Consider the following 16,850-nt stretch of genomic DNA (forward strand, 5'->3'; position numbering starts at 1 on the left):
ACACAGAATGATCCTGCTGAAGAGAAACCCACTGATTAAACTAACAACACATTGTATGATCCTGCTGAAGAGAAACCCACTGATGAAACTAACAACACACTGAATGATTCTGATGGAGAGAAACCCACTAATAAGGCTGAGACCCTGCGGATGGGTGCAGCTAAAGGAGCAGACCTTAATAACGCTGTAGCATTTGGACCAATCAGACACACAACTATTTGATTTAACAAATAATATCTAACGCCTCTTCATCTAACCAAAGGGTCGATGGACCCTTCCCCCAAAAGGCAACTATCACCTCAAAAAAGGTAGAACTGGCCTCTGGTTCCATAGCATCCAAAGGCACACTATCTGATAACACACTAGGTTTACGACGCCCAAGAATGTGGCTTATGCAACTCTTAACTCAAGTCTCTAAAGAACAGACACATAATGCACATAAAAAGGGACTCTTCTCTAATTAATTCATAAAAAACCTTTCTTTGATTGAATTCACATATACTTTAGGACATTGTGTTTGTTGTTACTGTTCTTGTATATTGTCTTTTGTGTATTGTATATGTTTTATACATGCTTATGATGGATCACTAGTTAATATAACCTCATCTATATGATGTTTGGTATCTATGAGTTTGTATTTTCATGGTCTAAATGAGAGTGTATATAATATGTTGATACCTATGCAACACATTAGTTTTATAAGAATCTTAAAGATTCTTCTCTTGAACTCCCCAATCTAATTTCATATGCAAGACACCATACTAGAGACAAAGAGTTGTAAAAAGGTAACATTCCTCATTGGCTCACTCAAATCCTAAGGGGTGACAACGTCACCCTATATAGATCACTGATCACCAGATCAGGGCGGTTCTTTTAGATTCTGGAATTCCAGGAGAAGATGCTGAGCTAAGAGCCTTAAAAACCACCTTAAGCTTGCGCCAGGCTTCGGCCTTGACTATCCATTCATCAAGATCCTCTGATTCGAACTGGTCTTTCTCATCAACTCACTTCAGCAGAGACTAACTGGAGCCCCAAAGTGCAGCAGGACTCTCTTTCAAACAGGCGAGACTTGCAAGTATCAAACTTAGTCTTATTAACTGATACATTAAGTATCATATGCACCTTTTACAAAGATGTGTTTGAACTAAGAAACTGATGTTTCCTTCAGGCTGTAGATCTGCTGAATATCAAATTGTATGTCATGTCTTTATTTCTCATCTCTTTACTGCTTAAAGTTTAACCCTTTTACCGATGCCAAGTGTATGCGAGTGTGTATGTTAGACTAGTTTAAGTGTTTTTGTAGTTAATAAAGTCTTACTTGTATCACACTTGAGGTTGTTCTTTGTTTGCTCATAACTAAAGTCCCAATCATGCAGATTTTTGCTACATGCTCTGAGTAGTATTGTACAGTAAGAAAGTTATTTTCCTTAACCAGGAAATAATATTCTTAGAATTGACAGACAGTTTTGACGCTGAGAGCTCAGGTAAATACTTACAGTCCTTACAGTCCTTTACACTTTTGTCTGTTTGAAACAAAAAGTTAATTAGAAAAACACACATTTTAACAGGTTTGTTTTTGTTTTCTTCACAATGAATAGATTAAGGAATACTGAGATAGTTAATGTCTAACTTTTAAAAAATGAATGAGGTGGGAGGGTAGTGAATGATGTACTGGGGCGTTATAACCTATATAGGTTTCCTCAGTAATATAAAATCTATAGGTTGATCACTAGTATTTGAACTGTAAGACCCATATTTAAATATTATACAAGAAACTTCTCTAACAGCCATCCCCAAAAGTAATAATAACCATGAAACATCCACAAGAGACAAAAGTAAATCTAAAAATGGTCCCAGCATGATACAGATGCTGGAGTGGTTAAATCAACCAACCCCATAAAAGTAAAAGCAAAAGGGGTGCTAAATTGCCTAGAAAAATTGCTATATATCCATTGACAGAAGAGGTTGTGAAAGGAATAAGAAAAACAATTGATGGACTAGTTAAGGCAGGAGCATTATATTTGAGGCCTCAAGTTATTGCAATACCCCTCTCTTGTCTGTTGTAAAAGCTAATAACTCAAAATGGAGATTGGTGCATTATTTGAGAGCCGTTTTTTATACAGTCTTAGGCTGTGAATGATGTAATGGTAGACTGGCCAGCTGAAGTGCCTAACCCACATCCCTTGTAAACAAATGATCAACCTGCAGCTAAATATTTTTATAGTAATTGACTTGTGCTACATCTTAGAGGAAATTGTATCATAATTTGGCATTTCAAGAGTCAGGGGTAAGTAATTTATTCTAATGTATGCTATAGATACTGTAAAAACTAATATGACAATCATAAAGGTTTCAGATAATTGTACAGAGATAATCAGTTTTCCATTATTCTGTACTATGGAAGAAGCAATAGCACCCTGAGTAAGATTTTTATAAGGGTTGACAATATAGGACGGGACATCTCAGCTTTATTGTTTGCCAAATTAATTTTGACACCCTGATCTGCCTTCCTTCAAGAAACTTTTTTTTTTTTTTCTCAAGAAGATAGAAAAAATAGCATCGCCACAACAAAACCAGTTATTTGATGTGCTTTTCACTACACTGTTTTAGTGTGATATGTTATGTAGCAAATATATGAGTTTCTGATAATTAATATATAACCAAAATAATAAAGCGCCAATGGTACTATATATTTATTCATTTAAGAAATAAAAAAGGGAGCAGAAGGTGATTTAAGTCTCTGCGTCATAGCGCTGCAGAGGAGCGCTATTCCATTTTCACTTTTCATTCGTGACTCAGTTGTTTGTAATGCTCCAGCATACTGGATGCCCACCGTCCTAAAACAATAATAATAAGAAGAACAAACAATGGCTTCGGGTTTACTGAAGAGGAACAAGATAGCACTAAACTGCGTTTATTTTTTAGAGAACCTTGTGAAAACGAAGCTTCTCTTTATTTCCCTCTTATTGTTCTGGCATTTGCTCGACCATGGTAAGACCAAGGCTTATATCTATCTTCCAGTGTTCTGATCGCTAACAGAAATTTGCGGTTTAAAATGGTGTTTTCTCTACAAAACATGCTGCATGGGGCACAATAGAAGGATTGCGTCAGGCTGTTTTTGAATCTGGCATAACGGGCTACAATGTCAGTGATCAGCCCATCATGCAGAGATAGCAGCCCATTGGTTAGTCTTCTGTAATAACTGTCTGTATTCTGTAAGCCCAATTACAGTGCGTCATATAGACGCGGCGATGTATATTGCTTCAGCGCGGTGAAAGTTTTTATGTTAGGGTTTAATGTTGGACAATGCCCCAGCAGTGGGAGTCGGTTTCCGCCCTGGAGTTTCATGCCGACCTGGACCAACCCACCCACTCCCCCCTTGTTTCTTTCCATTGCCAAATTTTGCGCTTTCTGTTATGCATTTATTTTATCTATTTTTTTTTTTTTTTAACAACTGCCGGTTGGTGTTTTTTTTTTTTTTCAATTATTTTATTTTTTTTTTTTTTGATTTATTTTTTTTTTTGCAAGGTGCTGCTGTCAGGGGAGTCAAAACATGTCATAATTAGGGTTGCCAATTAACTTCAGAAATGGAAAATAAGAGACAATTGTGATTCTTTATCTTTTATTATTTATGAAAATAGTGTTTACTCTTGTATTCTTGTAGAAAATAAGTGTTTTTTTTCTTTAAGAAAACAAGGGACAGAATCAGGGGGGCTCCAATATTTGTATACCATAATAATGGCTGTCTGCATGCATGGAAAAAGATTAATCACAATTGTTTTGCTTAACCTATTTGTGTGCAATAAGCCAATTAGGCAATTATCTAAAAAATAATTTTAATGTCATACAAAAAAAAATTATATAATTGGCTTGAGTAAATTGTACCAATATAGAATTGTGACTTCACAAATCACAAGTTTATCGTTTAGGAGGTGACAATTGAAATCTAACAACTGATGTTCTATGACAGTTGATAAAGCATTAAAAAAAATGGGACTTAAAGTTTTGAACTAAAATATCATTACAACCATATGGCATTTGAATGAATGAAATTTTTTATTTTTCAATTAAAGAAAAGTCAGAGAGTGTGGGCTGCTTCTGGTGCTTGGATTTGTCCTTCAATATGATATTCTATGAGTATTTCTCTCTCTCTCTCTCTCTCAAAAGTCTTTCTCTCTCTCTCTCTCTCTCTATATATATATTTAAGAGTATTAACTTACAATGAAAGATATCTTCCCTCAGATCTTAAAGCCTTCCTCAAACAACTTATTCACAAATAAAACAATGATTTGCTCAAAAAGAATGATTAGTTATCAGTTGAGAATTTGTCATTGATATGGTCTAGTGAAAATAATAATATGGGCTGCGAGAAATAATAAATAAAAATAGTGGGTCTGCTTTGAGTGCAGGCAGTCTAGGGACATCATTCATATTTCAACCCAGTGGCATGACCATGAGCATGACAACACCGGCCCTCGCCAAGTAGGTATAACAGCAGACCGGAGAAATGGGGTGAACGTGAACTCTAAAAGGCTTCAGCCAATCCAAAATGGTACCTAGTCCACCAAACAAAAAACATTCAACATTGGCTGTGGCTTCAGCCAATTGTTATATTGACTTACATTTAAAAATAAAACTTTATGAATTAAACATTGTTTCTAGTTCATAGAAAATAAAATATGCTACATAAATAAATATTCTCAGTGAGAGCAGAGCCCAAAGCTTGGCGGGCCAACACATTGCAATAAATGCTTTAAAACTATTTCTCATTCTAAGGGAATCACCCACAAGCTCTCCCGCGAATATATTCATACCATTTGCTTGTAATAAATGTTTTAAAATTATGTTTTTTTTTGTTTTTTTTTTAAGACCACAAATTAAATTCTACTGATTCACTTTTCATACATTTGATGCATGTTGTCCACTACAGTGGACAGATGTGTAACTCCCTCAAAATAAAATATATTGACAAAAACGTTATTGGCATGATTTTTCACTTGTTTAAACGAAAGAAAAAAAAAACATATAAAAAATATATTTTACTTTGTGATTTAACAATTCATGCATGAAAGGGTTGATTCATAGATTTTATGCAGATAAGAGCATAAATAATGATATTCCAACTGTTTTTTGTTTTGTTTAGAGAAGCCTGAAACCTCTTTGCATGTATTTTGGAGTTGCTCACACAATGACATTTCGATGATTTTCTTGATTTTATCAAATGTTATGTGAATCCTACATGAATAAACTTACGTATAGAAATGTAATTTTTGGTTTTCATGATTGTGAAAAAGAAAGTGATATTTATTTATTTATTTATTTCATAAACCTTCCTGTTAGCTTAATATATTCATTATGTAAATTTTGTAAATGCTGACCGCTGCATGCTTTCAACTCTCTTTTTTTTTTTTTAAAGACTCAAACTTGAAATGAAAATGCTTTTGGAATCTATTGTGCTCTTTCCAAACTCTCCAAAAAAAAAAAAAAAAAAAAAAAAAAAAAACAGGGTGCTTTGTTGAAGGTCTTGCCACTTCATCTGGACTGAAAGACTGAGGGATCCTGGACTGTTATTATTGTTCTGCAGACACACATGCTTTCAACTCTCTTTATTAACAGTTTACTTTCAATTCTTCATGACATATGTGTGCCCACTGGCGCTGCATGCTTTCAACTCTCTTTATTAACAGTTTACTTTCAATTCTTCATGACATATGTGTGCCCACTGGCATATTAGCGATACCTATTGTTCATGCATGCATCTCACTATACCACATATTCCCTTTTTTGTTGAAAAAGAAAACTTAGATAATAACCAAAATAACAAAGAACAGAACATTAGAAAAATAACAGTTCTGAATAATAACAAAATACCTAGTTTTGTAACTCAGTTGTTTTACTGGCTTCTGTTGGTAAATGAACAAGTACTCTTCTATATACCTTATTAGTTAAGTTATCAAGGACTTCCCTTTATGTAACAAAGTCCGTGGTCCACATTGGGGCCTGATGCACTCTACAAGGACTACAAGGCACAAAAAGGAGAAACTGACATTTGAGGTGTCTGAGATACTTCGAGAGGCTTGAAGGAGTCTTCTGCTAGAGAAGCTGTATCATATCTGGTGACACAGGATGCAGCCGGAGCAAGGTGCATAGCATTCCAAACTTTTCCATCTGAAAGGAGATAAGTTGCTGAGCCTTTCTGAGACACAACCTTAAAAGGTTTAGTAAACTTGGAATGTCCTTTCTTGATAATACCAGGCTTCCTAATACGCACAAATGTCCCAACTTGAATGTTTCGAGGTTGTGCACTGGGTCGCCGATCCGTGTACTCTTTCATTTTGTTTTGTGACTGTTTGATGATTTGTTTCAGATTCTGTTGATCTTTTGGAGGGGCCATGCATGGAAGACCACTCACATGCAGATTTGTCTTAATTTGTCAGCCATCCAAAAGCTCAGCAGGTGACAGTTTTGTCACAGCATGTGGAGTTGCTCTGTATGTATGTAGAAACTCTGTCACAAAAGCTCTCCACTCTTTACCTTCAATGCTAGCGGTCTGTAAACAGTCTTTGAACACTCTATTGGAGGACAGGCATCACACGTTGCCTTAAGCTGCTTTACAGTAACAGCTGCAAACTCAGGAGACAGTACTGCCACCATCTCAAGCTCTTGCTCTTGGCTGTAATCAGCAGAGGGAAGGGGAAGTCTGAACAAACAATCTGCTGTCACATTGTCTTGGCCAGGCTTGTGTTTCATTAAAACACAAGAGGCACGCAGACCATCGAGCCAGCCTCATGCCTGCGCGTCCAAGAGCCTTTGTGGAAAGCAGCGTAGACAAGGGACTTTGGTATGTTTACAATGGATTTACTGTAGTAACACTAAACCTACCTAATTAATAAATTATTACGAAACACTCGTTAAGCAATTAATTTCCACTTTTCTGTTGTGATGTGATTTGTGATGAGAACAGGAAGAAAAGCGAGTTAGCCAAAAGATGGACTCAAACCCAGTCGTTTGTATAATGCACTACTACTCAGTGCATTACTCCAGCCAACCCCACGGCAGGCACTGAATAACACTTGTCCAACGAGACAAAATGAACATGATACGACTGTGTTAATTCTCAACTTTTTTTTTTCTCAAAGTTAAAAATGTTTTTTTTTTTTTCTTGTAATTTAATGAGATTATTCTCAACATTTTATCTTGAGTTTTATTCTCTTACACAATTTAACACATTTTTTTTCGTAATTTAATGAGTTTATTCTCAACATTTTATGAGTTTAATCGCAACATAATACAACGAGTTTAATACCAACATTTTATCTCCTTTATTCTCGAAATTTAATGAGTTTAATCTCAACATTTTATCTCTACTTTTTTCTTGAAATTTAACTTTAATCTCAAGATGGTTTTATTTATTTATTTATTTTTTTATTGCTTGACCCTAATCCTTGTCTGTACATTTATGTACATTTTTGTCTGTACTACTTGGGGCGAATCGCCTGCTGCAGACAGAGATTTTTTAAAAGGTGAGGCACGTTTTGCTCTGATTATAACAGAAAATTCAATTATTCCTTCAGTTATAATTCCTCCACAGTCACCACATGTCAAGACATTGTTCAGATGTATTATTTTATGACATTTGTCAGGTTTAAAATGCTCTTGTGTGTATTTATTTCGTACACATCTCATTTCAAGAGCTAGCTTTAGAGCTATCTCAACTGTAACAAACATAAACCTTCATTTATTTCCTTTATGTTTACATTTCTAATTTTATTAATCTATATAACAGTTCAAATTCTGTTTCACTAGAAAGTATATTATTAATGTTTTCCTCTCAGACCTGGGTTGTTTTCATCAGTCTTCTTGATGTGTTGAAAAGTTTCACTTCTTTCCAGATTTATCCAAAGCTGGTGTGATGTGCTGACTTTTATGTGTGTGTAGTCTTATGGTTTATTCACACCATTATTCTCTCATTGGGTTTTACAATTTACAATTACACTATTTTGTTTGAAATGTTTTTTTTTTTTTTTTAATATACAGTAGTACAGTATAGTTGATAAAGATTCTCATTATTTGTTTACCCTGATGCCATCTAAGGTTATTCATCAGAACACAACTGCATATTTTTACTCTAATTAAAAACTGTCATTTGTTTTTTCTTCAGGTGTGTCTGGTGTTGATATAGACAGAGTGTCAGTGATGGAGGGAGATTCAGTTACTCTACACACTGATGTTAAAACAAACCAACAAGAGAAAATTAGATGGTATTTCAGTGACACTCGCATCGCTCAAATCACTGGAGATCTCAGTAAGATCTGTACAGATGTTCAGTGTAAAGATGGTGATGAGAGATTCAGAGACAGACTGAAGCTGGATCATCAGACTGGATCTCTGTCCATCATGAACATCAGAAACACAGACTCTGGACTCTATAAACTTCTGATAAGCAACAGCAACTTCGACATTGAAAAGATCTTCAGTGTTATTGTAGATGGTGAGTCAGGTTTGAAAGGAACTCTCGTACATGTAAATCACATCATTCATGTGTTATTAGTGATTATTTTGTTGTGAAATTTAGCAGTGATTTTTGTTCTTACCTGTATGTTAATTTACATAGAGTATATAGATGATTTAATCAAAAACAAATTTACTGTTAAAGTGGAATGTGTAGGCTTGGACATAAATTAAGTTCAGTTTGATTCACATTTTCCCCCAGTGGTTATTAATTTTATCAGTTACTTTTTACTAATCATCTATTTAAATCCATCTCTTATTTATAGTCATTTTTTTTTCTCCCACCAGGAGCCCAAAGTGCACATTATGTTGTTTAAAATGAGTTTAATAGCACAAAATAAGAATAAATTTTGCTTTTCAGACAGAAAGTCAAGAGGTATTTTTTTTATTACCTTCATATCCACAGTTCTTTAATCTTAAAGAATGTTTCCCCCAAAAATTCCTCCTGCATTGGTTTGTGTTTCAGATGTTCCTGCTGCTGGAGGCCATGAAATGAAGAGAAAAACAGTGAAGGAGGGAGAATCTCTTACTTTGCATTCAGATGGAGTAAAAAAAACTAATGATTTAAAAATGTGGTATTTTAATGACATTCTCATCACTAAAATCACTAAAGATCAGAGTAAAATCTGTACAGATGATCAGTGTAAAGAGAGATTCAGAGACAGACTGAAGCTGGATCATCAGACTGGATCTCTGACCATCATGAACATCATAAACACAGACTCTGGACTTTATATTCTACAGATCAACAGCAGCAGATTTAGCATCATAAAGACATTCAGTGTTACTGTCACTGGTGGGTATAATTTTAGTCATCAAGTGTTTTTTCACTTCAACCAATTTTAGAAAACTGATTACATTTAAATCGACCCAGTAAATGTTTTCATTGTGGCCTGTCTGAAGAAGTTAACTTTGATTCAATATATATAATTCAATATATATCAAAACTGTTGAAACTAACAACACACAGGAGTGTCCTGCTGTAGAGAAATCCACTGAAGAAACTAACAACTAACCACACACTTAAAACTGTTTTATTAAATAAACACTGCTGTTTCTTGTTTTTCTTGCTGTTTTAGTGGCTGTTTTTACAAACCCAACAGAAGACACCTTTATCAAATAAATCAATGTCATACAACTTTTTACTAAATATCAGTCAAAGGTTTTGATATAGTTGTTTATCAGTCCATCTCTTGTAAAAATGACTGTCTGTCTTTAGCTGTTACAGATTCAGCTGTTGCTGCTGCTGTTGTTGCTGCTGTTGTTGCTGCTGTTCTGCTGATTGCAGCTGCTGGTGTGATTTACAGTCACCACAGGCGATCTGTACAAGGAAAACAAAATGGCAAGTACTGCATACAGATGATCGGACAAAAAAAAAAAAATACATAAAAGTATGCATTTTTATTCTGATTGACCAAAGTCAATTTTTGTTATTGTTCAAGCAGAAAAAAGGACACAGGACAATGATGAGGTAAGATACTATGTGCACAAAATCTGTCTGTAAATACCTACACTATGAATTTACAACATATTGACTTCTTTGAGAACTGTTAGGGCTCCGATAAAGTTCAAGCAAAATTGAATAACAAATTGGTATGATGTCATTTTGAACAAAATTAGACTTAAACAAAGTTAGTTTTGTTGGAGTTTGGGAATTTGAAACAACTTGCTTTGAATTGGTCTTTGGCAGTTAGGTGTGGCTTCTGGGCTCCACCTTCTTTGATGTAGAAATCTTTTCCAGTTCATTTATTTTGTTCAGACATTTGAGATCAGATGTCCGAGAGTAAAAACATGAATACTCTGGAAAGCTGCTTTAAAGAAACTAAAGAAATTATTCTAATTTTTAAGGCTGGAAGAACCTCAAATACTTTCTCCTGAGGTACGGACATCTGTTTTCACATCTCACTGAGAGAAGATGTGGGAAAGCCTCTTTCTCACCTATATATTTGTTCCACTTCCCCAGTCCTTTCCCTCACCTGGCCTTCCCTTCACTTACTTAACTCAGAATGGTCAATCGCAAAATATAATGTTCTACATACATATTCATGATATTCACAGTATCATTTGAAATGTCTCAATCCTATAATAAGTAGACTAAGATGTAATAAATATTCTATGAGTTTAGAGATATGTTGCTTATTGTAGAGGGAAAAAAATAGTGTAACTGAATAGGCTTCACAAATGTTCTTGCTTTCAGGAGATTGGTGAAGAAGAATCATCCCTTATTGAGGCTGAGGCTTCACAAATGGTGATGGAGTGAAATTCACTGACAAAAAAGAAATCAACAAAAGAAATAAACAACACACTGAAGGGTCCAAAAGAAATAAAAATCACTCATGAAGGGCAAACACACAGAAAGGTTCCTGATGGAGTGAAATTCACTGATGAAACTAAAAACACACAGAAAGGTCCTGATGGAGTGAAACCCACTGATGAAACTAACAACACACTACATGACTCTGATGGAGTGAACCCCACTGCTGATGGAACTAACAACACACTGAATAATCCTGATGGAGTGAAACCCACTGATGGAATGAACAACACACTGAATGATCCTGATGGAGTGAAACCCACTGATGGAACTAACAACACACAGAATGATTCAGATGGAGTGAAACCCACTGATGGAACTAACAACACACTGAATGATCCTGATGGATTGAAACCCACTGATGGAACTAACAACACACAGAATGATTCTGATGGAGTGAAACCCCTGCTGATGGAACTAAAAACACACTGAATGATTCCTGATGGATTGAAACCCACTGATGTAACTAACAACACACTGAATGATTCCGATGGAGTGAAACCCTCTGATGGAACTAACAACACACAGAATGATTCTGATGGATTGAAACCCACTGATGGAACTAACAACACACAGAATGATTCTGATGGATTGAAAACCCTCTGATGGAACTAACAACACACAGAATGATCCTGATGGAGTGAAACCCACTGATGGAACTAACAACACACAGAATGATTCCGATGGAGTGAAACCCACTGATGGAACTAACAACACACAGAATGATTCTGATGGAGTGAAACCCACTGATGGAACTAACAACACACTGAATAATCCTGATGCAGTGAAACCCACTGATGGAACTAACAACACACTGAATAATCCTGATGGAGTGAAACCCACTGATGGAACTAACAACACACAGAATGATTCAGATGGAGTGAATCCCACTGATGGAACTAACAACACACTGAATGATCCTGATGGATTGAAACCCACTGATGGAACTAAAAACACACTGAATGATTCCGATGGAGTGAAACCCACTGATGGAACTAACAACACACAGAATGATTCTGATGGAGTGAAACCCACTGCTGATGGAACTAACAACACACAGAATGATTCAGATGGAGTGAAACCCACTGATGGAACTAACAACACACAGAATGATCCTGATGGAGTGAAACCCACTGATGGAACTACCAACACACAGAATGATTCTGATGGAGTGAAAACCCACTGATGGAACTAACAACACACAGAATGATTCTGATGGAGTGAAACCCACTGCTGATGGAACTAACAACACACAGAATGATTCCGATGGAGTGAAACCCACTGATGGAACTAACAACACACAGAATGATCCTGATGGATTGAAACACACCTATGGAACTAACAACACACAGAATGATTCCGATGGAGTGAAACCCACCACTGATGGAACTAACAACACACTGAATAATCCTGATGGAGTGAAACCCACTGATGTAACTAACAACACACTGAATGATTCCGATGGAGTGAAACCCACTGATGGAACTAAAAACACACTGAATGATTCCGATGGAGTGAAACCCACTGATGGAACTAACAACACACAGAATGATTCCGATGGAGTGAAACCCACTGATGGAACTAACAACACACAGAATGATTCCGATGGAGTGAAACCCACTGATGGAACTAACAACACACAGAATGATTCTGATGGAGTAAAACCCACTGCTGATGGAACTAACAACACACAGAATGATTCCGATGGAGTGAAACCCACTGATGGAACTAACAACACACAGAATGATTCAGATGGAGTGAATCCCACTGATGGAACTAACAACACACAGAATGATTCCGATGGAGTGAAACCCACTGATGGAACTAACAACACACAGAATGATTCAGATGGAGTGAAACCCACTGATGGAACTAACAACACACAGAATGATTCCGATGAAGTGAAACCCACAGTTGATGGAACTAACAACACACAGAATGATTCTGATGGAGTGAAACCCACTGATGGAACTAACAACACACAGAATGATTCCGATGGAGTGAAACCCACTGCTGATGGAACTAACAACACACTGAATAATCCTGATGGAGTGAAACCCACTGATGGAACTAACAACACACAGAATGATTCCGATGAAGTGAAACCCACTGATGGAACTAACAACACACAGAATGATTCCGATGGAGTGAAACCCACTGCTGATGGAACTAACAACACACAGATTGATTCCGATGGAGTGAAACCCACTGCTGATGAAACTAACAACACACAGAATGATTCCGATGGAGTGAAACCCACCGCTGATGGAACTAACAACACACAGAATCACTCCGATGGAGTGAAACCCACCGCTGATGGAACTAACAACACACAGAATGATTCTGATGGAGTGAAACCCACTGTTGATGGAACTAACAACACGCAGAATGATTCTGATGGAGTGAAACCCACTGCTTATGGAACTAACAAAACAATGAATGATTCTGATGGAGTGAAACCCACTGCTGATGGAACTAACAACACACTGAATAATCCTGATGGAGTGAAACCCACTGATGGAATTAATAACACACAGAATGATCCTGATGGATTGAAACCCACTGATGGAACTAACAACACACTGAATAATCCAGATGGAGTGAAACCCACTGATGGAACGAACAACACACTGAATAATCCAGATGGAGTGAAACCCACTGATGGAACGAACAACACACTGAATGATCCTGATGGAGTGAAACCCACTGCTGATGGAACTAACAACACACAGAATGATTCTGATGGAGTGAAACCCACTGATGGAACTAACAACACAATGAATAATCCTGATGGAGTGAAACCCACTGATGGAACTAACAACACACAGAATGATTCTAAAGGAGTGAAACCCAATGCTGATGGAACTAACAACACAGAGAATGATTCAGATGGAGTGAAACCCACTGCTGATGGAACTAACAACACACAGAATGATCCTGATGGAGTGAAACCCACTGATGGAACTAACAACACACAGAATGATTCCGATGGAGTGAAACCCCAAGGCTGAGACCCTGCAGATGGGAGCAGCTGAAGGGGCAGAACTTAATAACGCCCACTGATGAGGCTGAGACCCTGCAGATGGAAGCAGCTGAAGGGGCAGAACTTAATAATGCTAAGACTAGTACTGCTAAAAGGGAACACATTAATTAGGCTGAGACCAAAAGGATAAAATAAAACACATTTCATGAATCTTGGAGGTGTTCAGTTTGAGCAGATGATTTTAGCACCCCTGTCATTGTAAGAGTTCATTTCCTTATTACATTCAGCATCTAGGCCATATTCGCTATCTCAGCCATATTCTCAAAACTGTTGTTTTCAATGTCTTCAAAGTCAATATTGTGATTGTCATCATCTTATTCACCACATCAACCTTCAAATGACAGTGACACTTAAAGTTGATTGCACACAGTAATGCTCTGTAGTAAAGCTATTTAAGCAATTTCATGTTTTGATGATGAATTTCTCATTTTATGTAAATCATCATGTTATCATGTATCAAACATTTCCACCTTAAAGAATAAAGGTGAATTACAGTCACTTGAGTCATCAGATATTTAATTATTGTTGCAGAGAAAAAAATATGCTTACACTATTGCACTATCCATTACACTTTTGTCTTTTTTAAACAAAAAGTTAATTAGAAAACAGACATTCTTTTACAGTTTTTTTTTTCTTGTTGTTTTGTTCACAATTAATAGATTGAGGAGTACGAAGAAGGTGGATGTCTAAATTAAAAAAAAAAATTAAAAAAAATGAATGAGTGGGAGGGTAGTGAATGATGTACCGGGTCCCTAAAGACCTGAGGTAAACATTTAAAGGTTAAAAAGGTCAAGAATCAAAAACTTTTCACAGACCATATGCACAAATGAGAATTTGAATGCTACTCTAAAAAAAAAAAATCACTGTTTTTGTAGTAAATAAAAACAAAATCACTGTTTTTGTAGTAAATAAAGTAAGCTGCTGTATGTATTAAGAGCAAAAATACACAGAAAAAATCATAATTAAACAACAAAATAACACCAATTGAACAAAAAACACTTGTTTAATAAATAAAGTATGGGATGTGCTCAATGTTAAAGAGTTATTAAGCGCAACAAGCCACAGAAAAGATCTCAATGAACAATGACACAAACCTGAAGCGCAAGCACAGAAAGACAGCATGTCATCCCAAATTCAGTATTTTGTGGTATATTGTACTTGAATAAAAATAAAAAAACCAAAATACCTCACTTTTACAATTTAATAATTAAACTCTTAATCTCAAAATAATAATCAAACAAATAATCAAACATTCAGACCTATAGTATATAGACCTTATTTAACCAGCAGGCCTCGATTATGTTTTCAGAATTCTGACACAGATGCTTAGGCTTTTTGGCTTGTTTGTTTGTTTTTGGTTTCATAGCTTTGTGTTTTAATACATGTTCAATATTATTTTTGTCCTGACTACACATCTGCCTCTTTTCTGTTATTAAGGGCTCTTTGTGAGAAGTGATGGACATTTTAGCTAGCTGCTTTTCTCATTTGGGCACTGCAAACACCCTACTGAAGATCCCACGCTGTACTGCGCTTCCAGCAGGAGAATGCCATTGTACCACAGTCTACTAATTGCAGTGAATGCATTAAGTTAATGTTAGCGAACATGTTGTATTTTGACAAGGCTATTGACTGAAATCTGGTGTGTCTGGTGTGTCAGATGTCCTGAAATGGGAAAACAAAAACTTTAATTACACTTCTTCACTAATTACATTTCAGAGATGTTTTCTGTCATTTTCTTATCACCTTGATATATGTTTTTAAGTGTTAATTTTTCAAATAGGTTTTGAATTAGTTGTTTAGTAGTTATTTTACACTATAAAAGTTGGGTGACGTCTTGATTATATGAGTCTGCTGAGGTTTGGGCAGGACCTTGATACCATGGCTCCACTTAGAGTAGGGATGGAACAGCTGCCAGAAGAAACTGACAGAGTGGGTCTGTCAAGGGAAGACACGGGTTTACCAAGAGGGAAACCTTACCATGGAAGAATACACATATGGGATTACCCGTAGGGAATCAAGCCATATGGACACCTAGCCCAGTACAGGGGCTGACTGGGACTCCGGGCATGCTAACACCAGTACTGGGCCTGGTGCCCTGAGCTGTCGTTAGAGCACGTTGGCTACACGATTGAGCCCCCCCGGGATGTGGACAGCGCGCAGTGACTTGAGCCACATCTGACTCCAGAGTAGGAGATGGCGGGTGAGTTGAGACATGCAACGTGATCGTAGACCGCCCTGTCAGTTGATGTACGAAACAGCCGCAGTGTTGTCCATGCGGACCAACACGTGCTTGTCTAGCAACAGCGGCCGAAACCGCCGTAAAGCTAGATGCACTGCCAGCAACTCCAGACAGCTGATGTGCCAAAGCAGTCGAGGTCCTGTCCAGGAATCTGAAGCTGCTTGCCCATTGCACGTCGCGCCCCAGCCCATGTTGGAGGCATCTGTCGTGACAACAACATGCCGGGACACTTGTTCTAAGGGCACGCTGGCCCGTAGAAAGGCAAGGTCTGACCAGGGGCTGAATAGGCGGCGACACATCGGTGTAATGGTGACACGATGTGTACCGCGACCATGCCCATCTCGGGACTCGGGAGTGCAACCAGTGCTGAAGTGGCCTCATATGAAGCAATCCGAGCAAAACTGCAGCTGCGGATGCCATATGCCCCAGGAGCCTCTGAAGGTGTTTCAGTGGTACCACTGTCCTGCCTCTGAAGGAACTCAGGCAGTTCAGCACTGACTGGGCACGCTCGCTGGCGAGACGTGCCATCATACTCACCGAGTCTCACTCCATACCGAGATAAGAGATTCTCTGCGCAAGGGAGAGCTTGCTCTTCTCTCGGTTGACCTGAAGCCCCAACTGACTGAGAAAACAATTGCTCTTGTGACCTGAAACGCACAACTCCTCTCGGGATCGGGCCATGATGAGCCAGTCAACAAGATAGTTGAGGATCCTGATGCCCACTTCCCAGAGTGGGGCAAGGG

General features: G+C 37.4%; 1 protein-coding gene across 1 annotated transcript; it reads left to right on the forward strand.

Moving 5' to 3' along the window:
- The first annotated feature begins 2,573 nt into the window (after window positions 1–2,573).
- LOC109090342 lies at window positions 2,574–9,933 on the forward strand. Its single transcript, XM_042749682.1, has 4 exons — window positions 2,574–2,991; window positions 8,162–8,491; window positions 8,978–9,307; window positions 9,731–9,933. Exons 1-4 carry the CDS (start codon window positions 2,868–2,870, stop codon window positions 9,898–9,900), a joined length of 954 nt encoding a protein of 317 aa, XP_042605616.1. The 5' UTR covers window positions 2,574–2,867; the 3' UTR covers window positions 9,901–9,933.
- Window positions 9,934–16,850: the final 6,917 nt, after the last annotated feature.

Source organism: Cyprinus carpio, chromosome B22 (assembly GCF_018340385.1).
Source record: "Cyprinus carpio isolate SPL01 chromosome B22, ASM1834038v1, whole genome shotgun sequence".
NCBI lineage: Eukaryota > Metazoa > Chordata > Actinopteri > Cypriniformes > Cyprinidae > Cyprinus > Cyprinus carpio.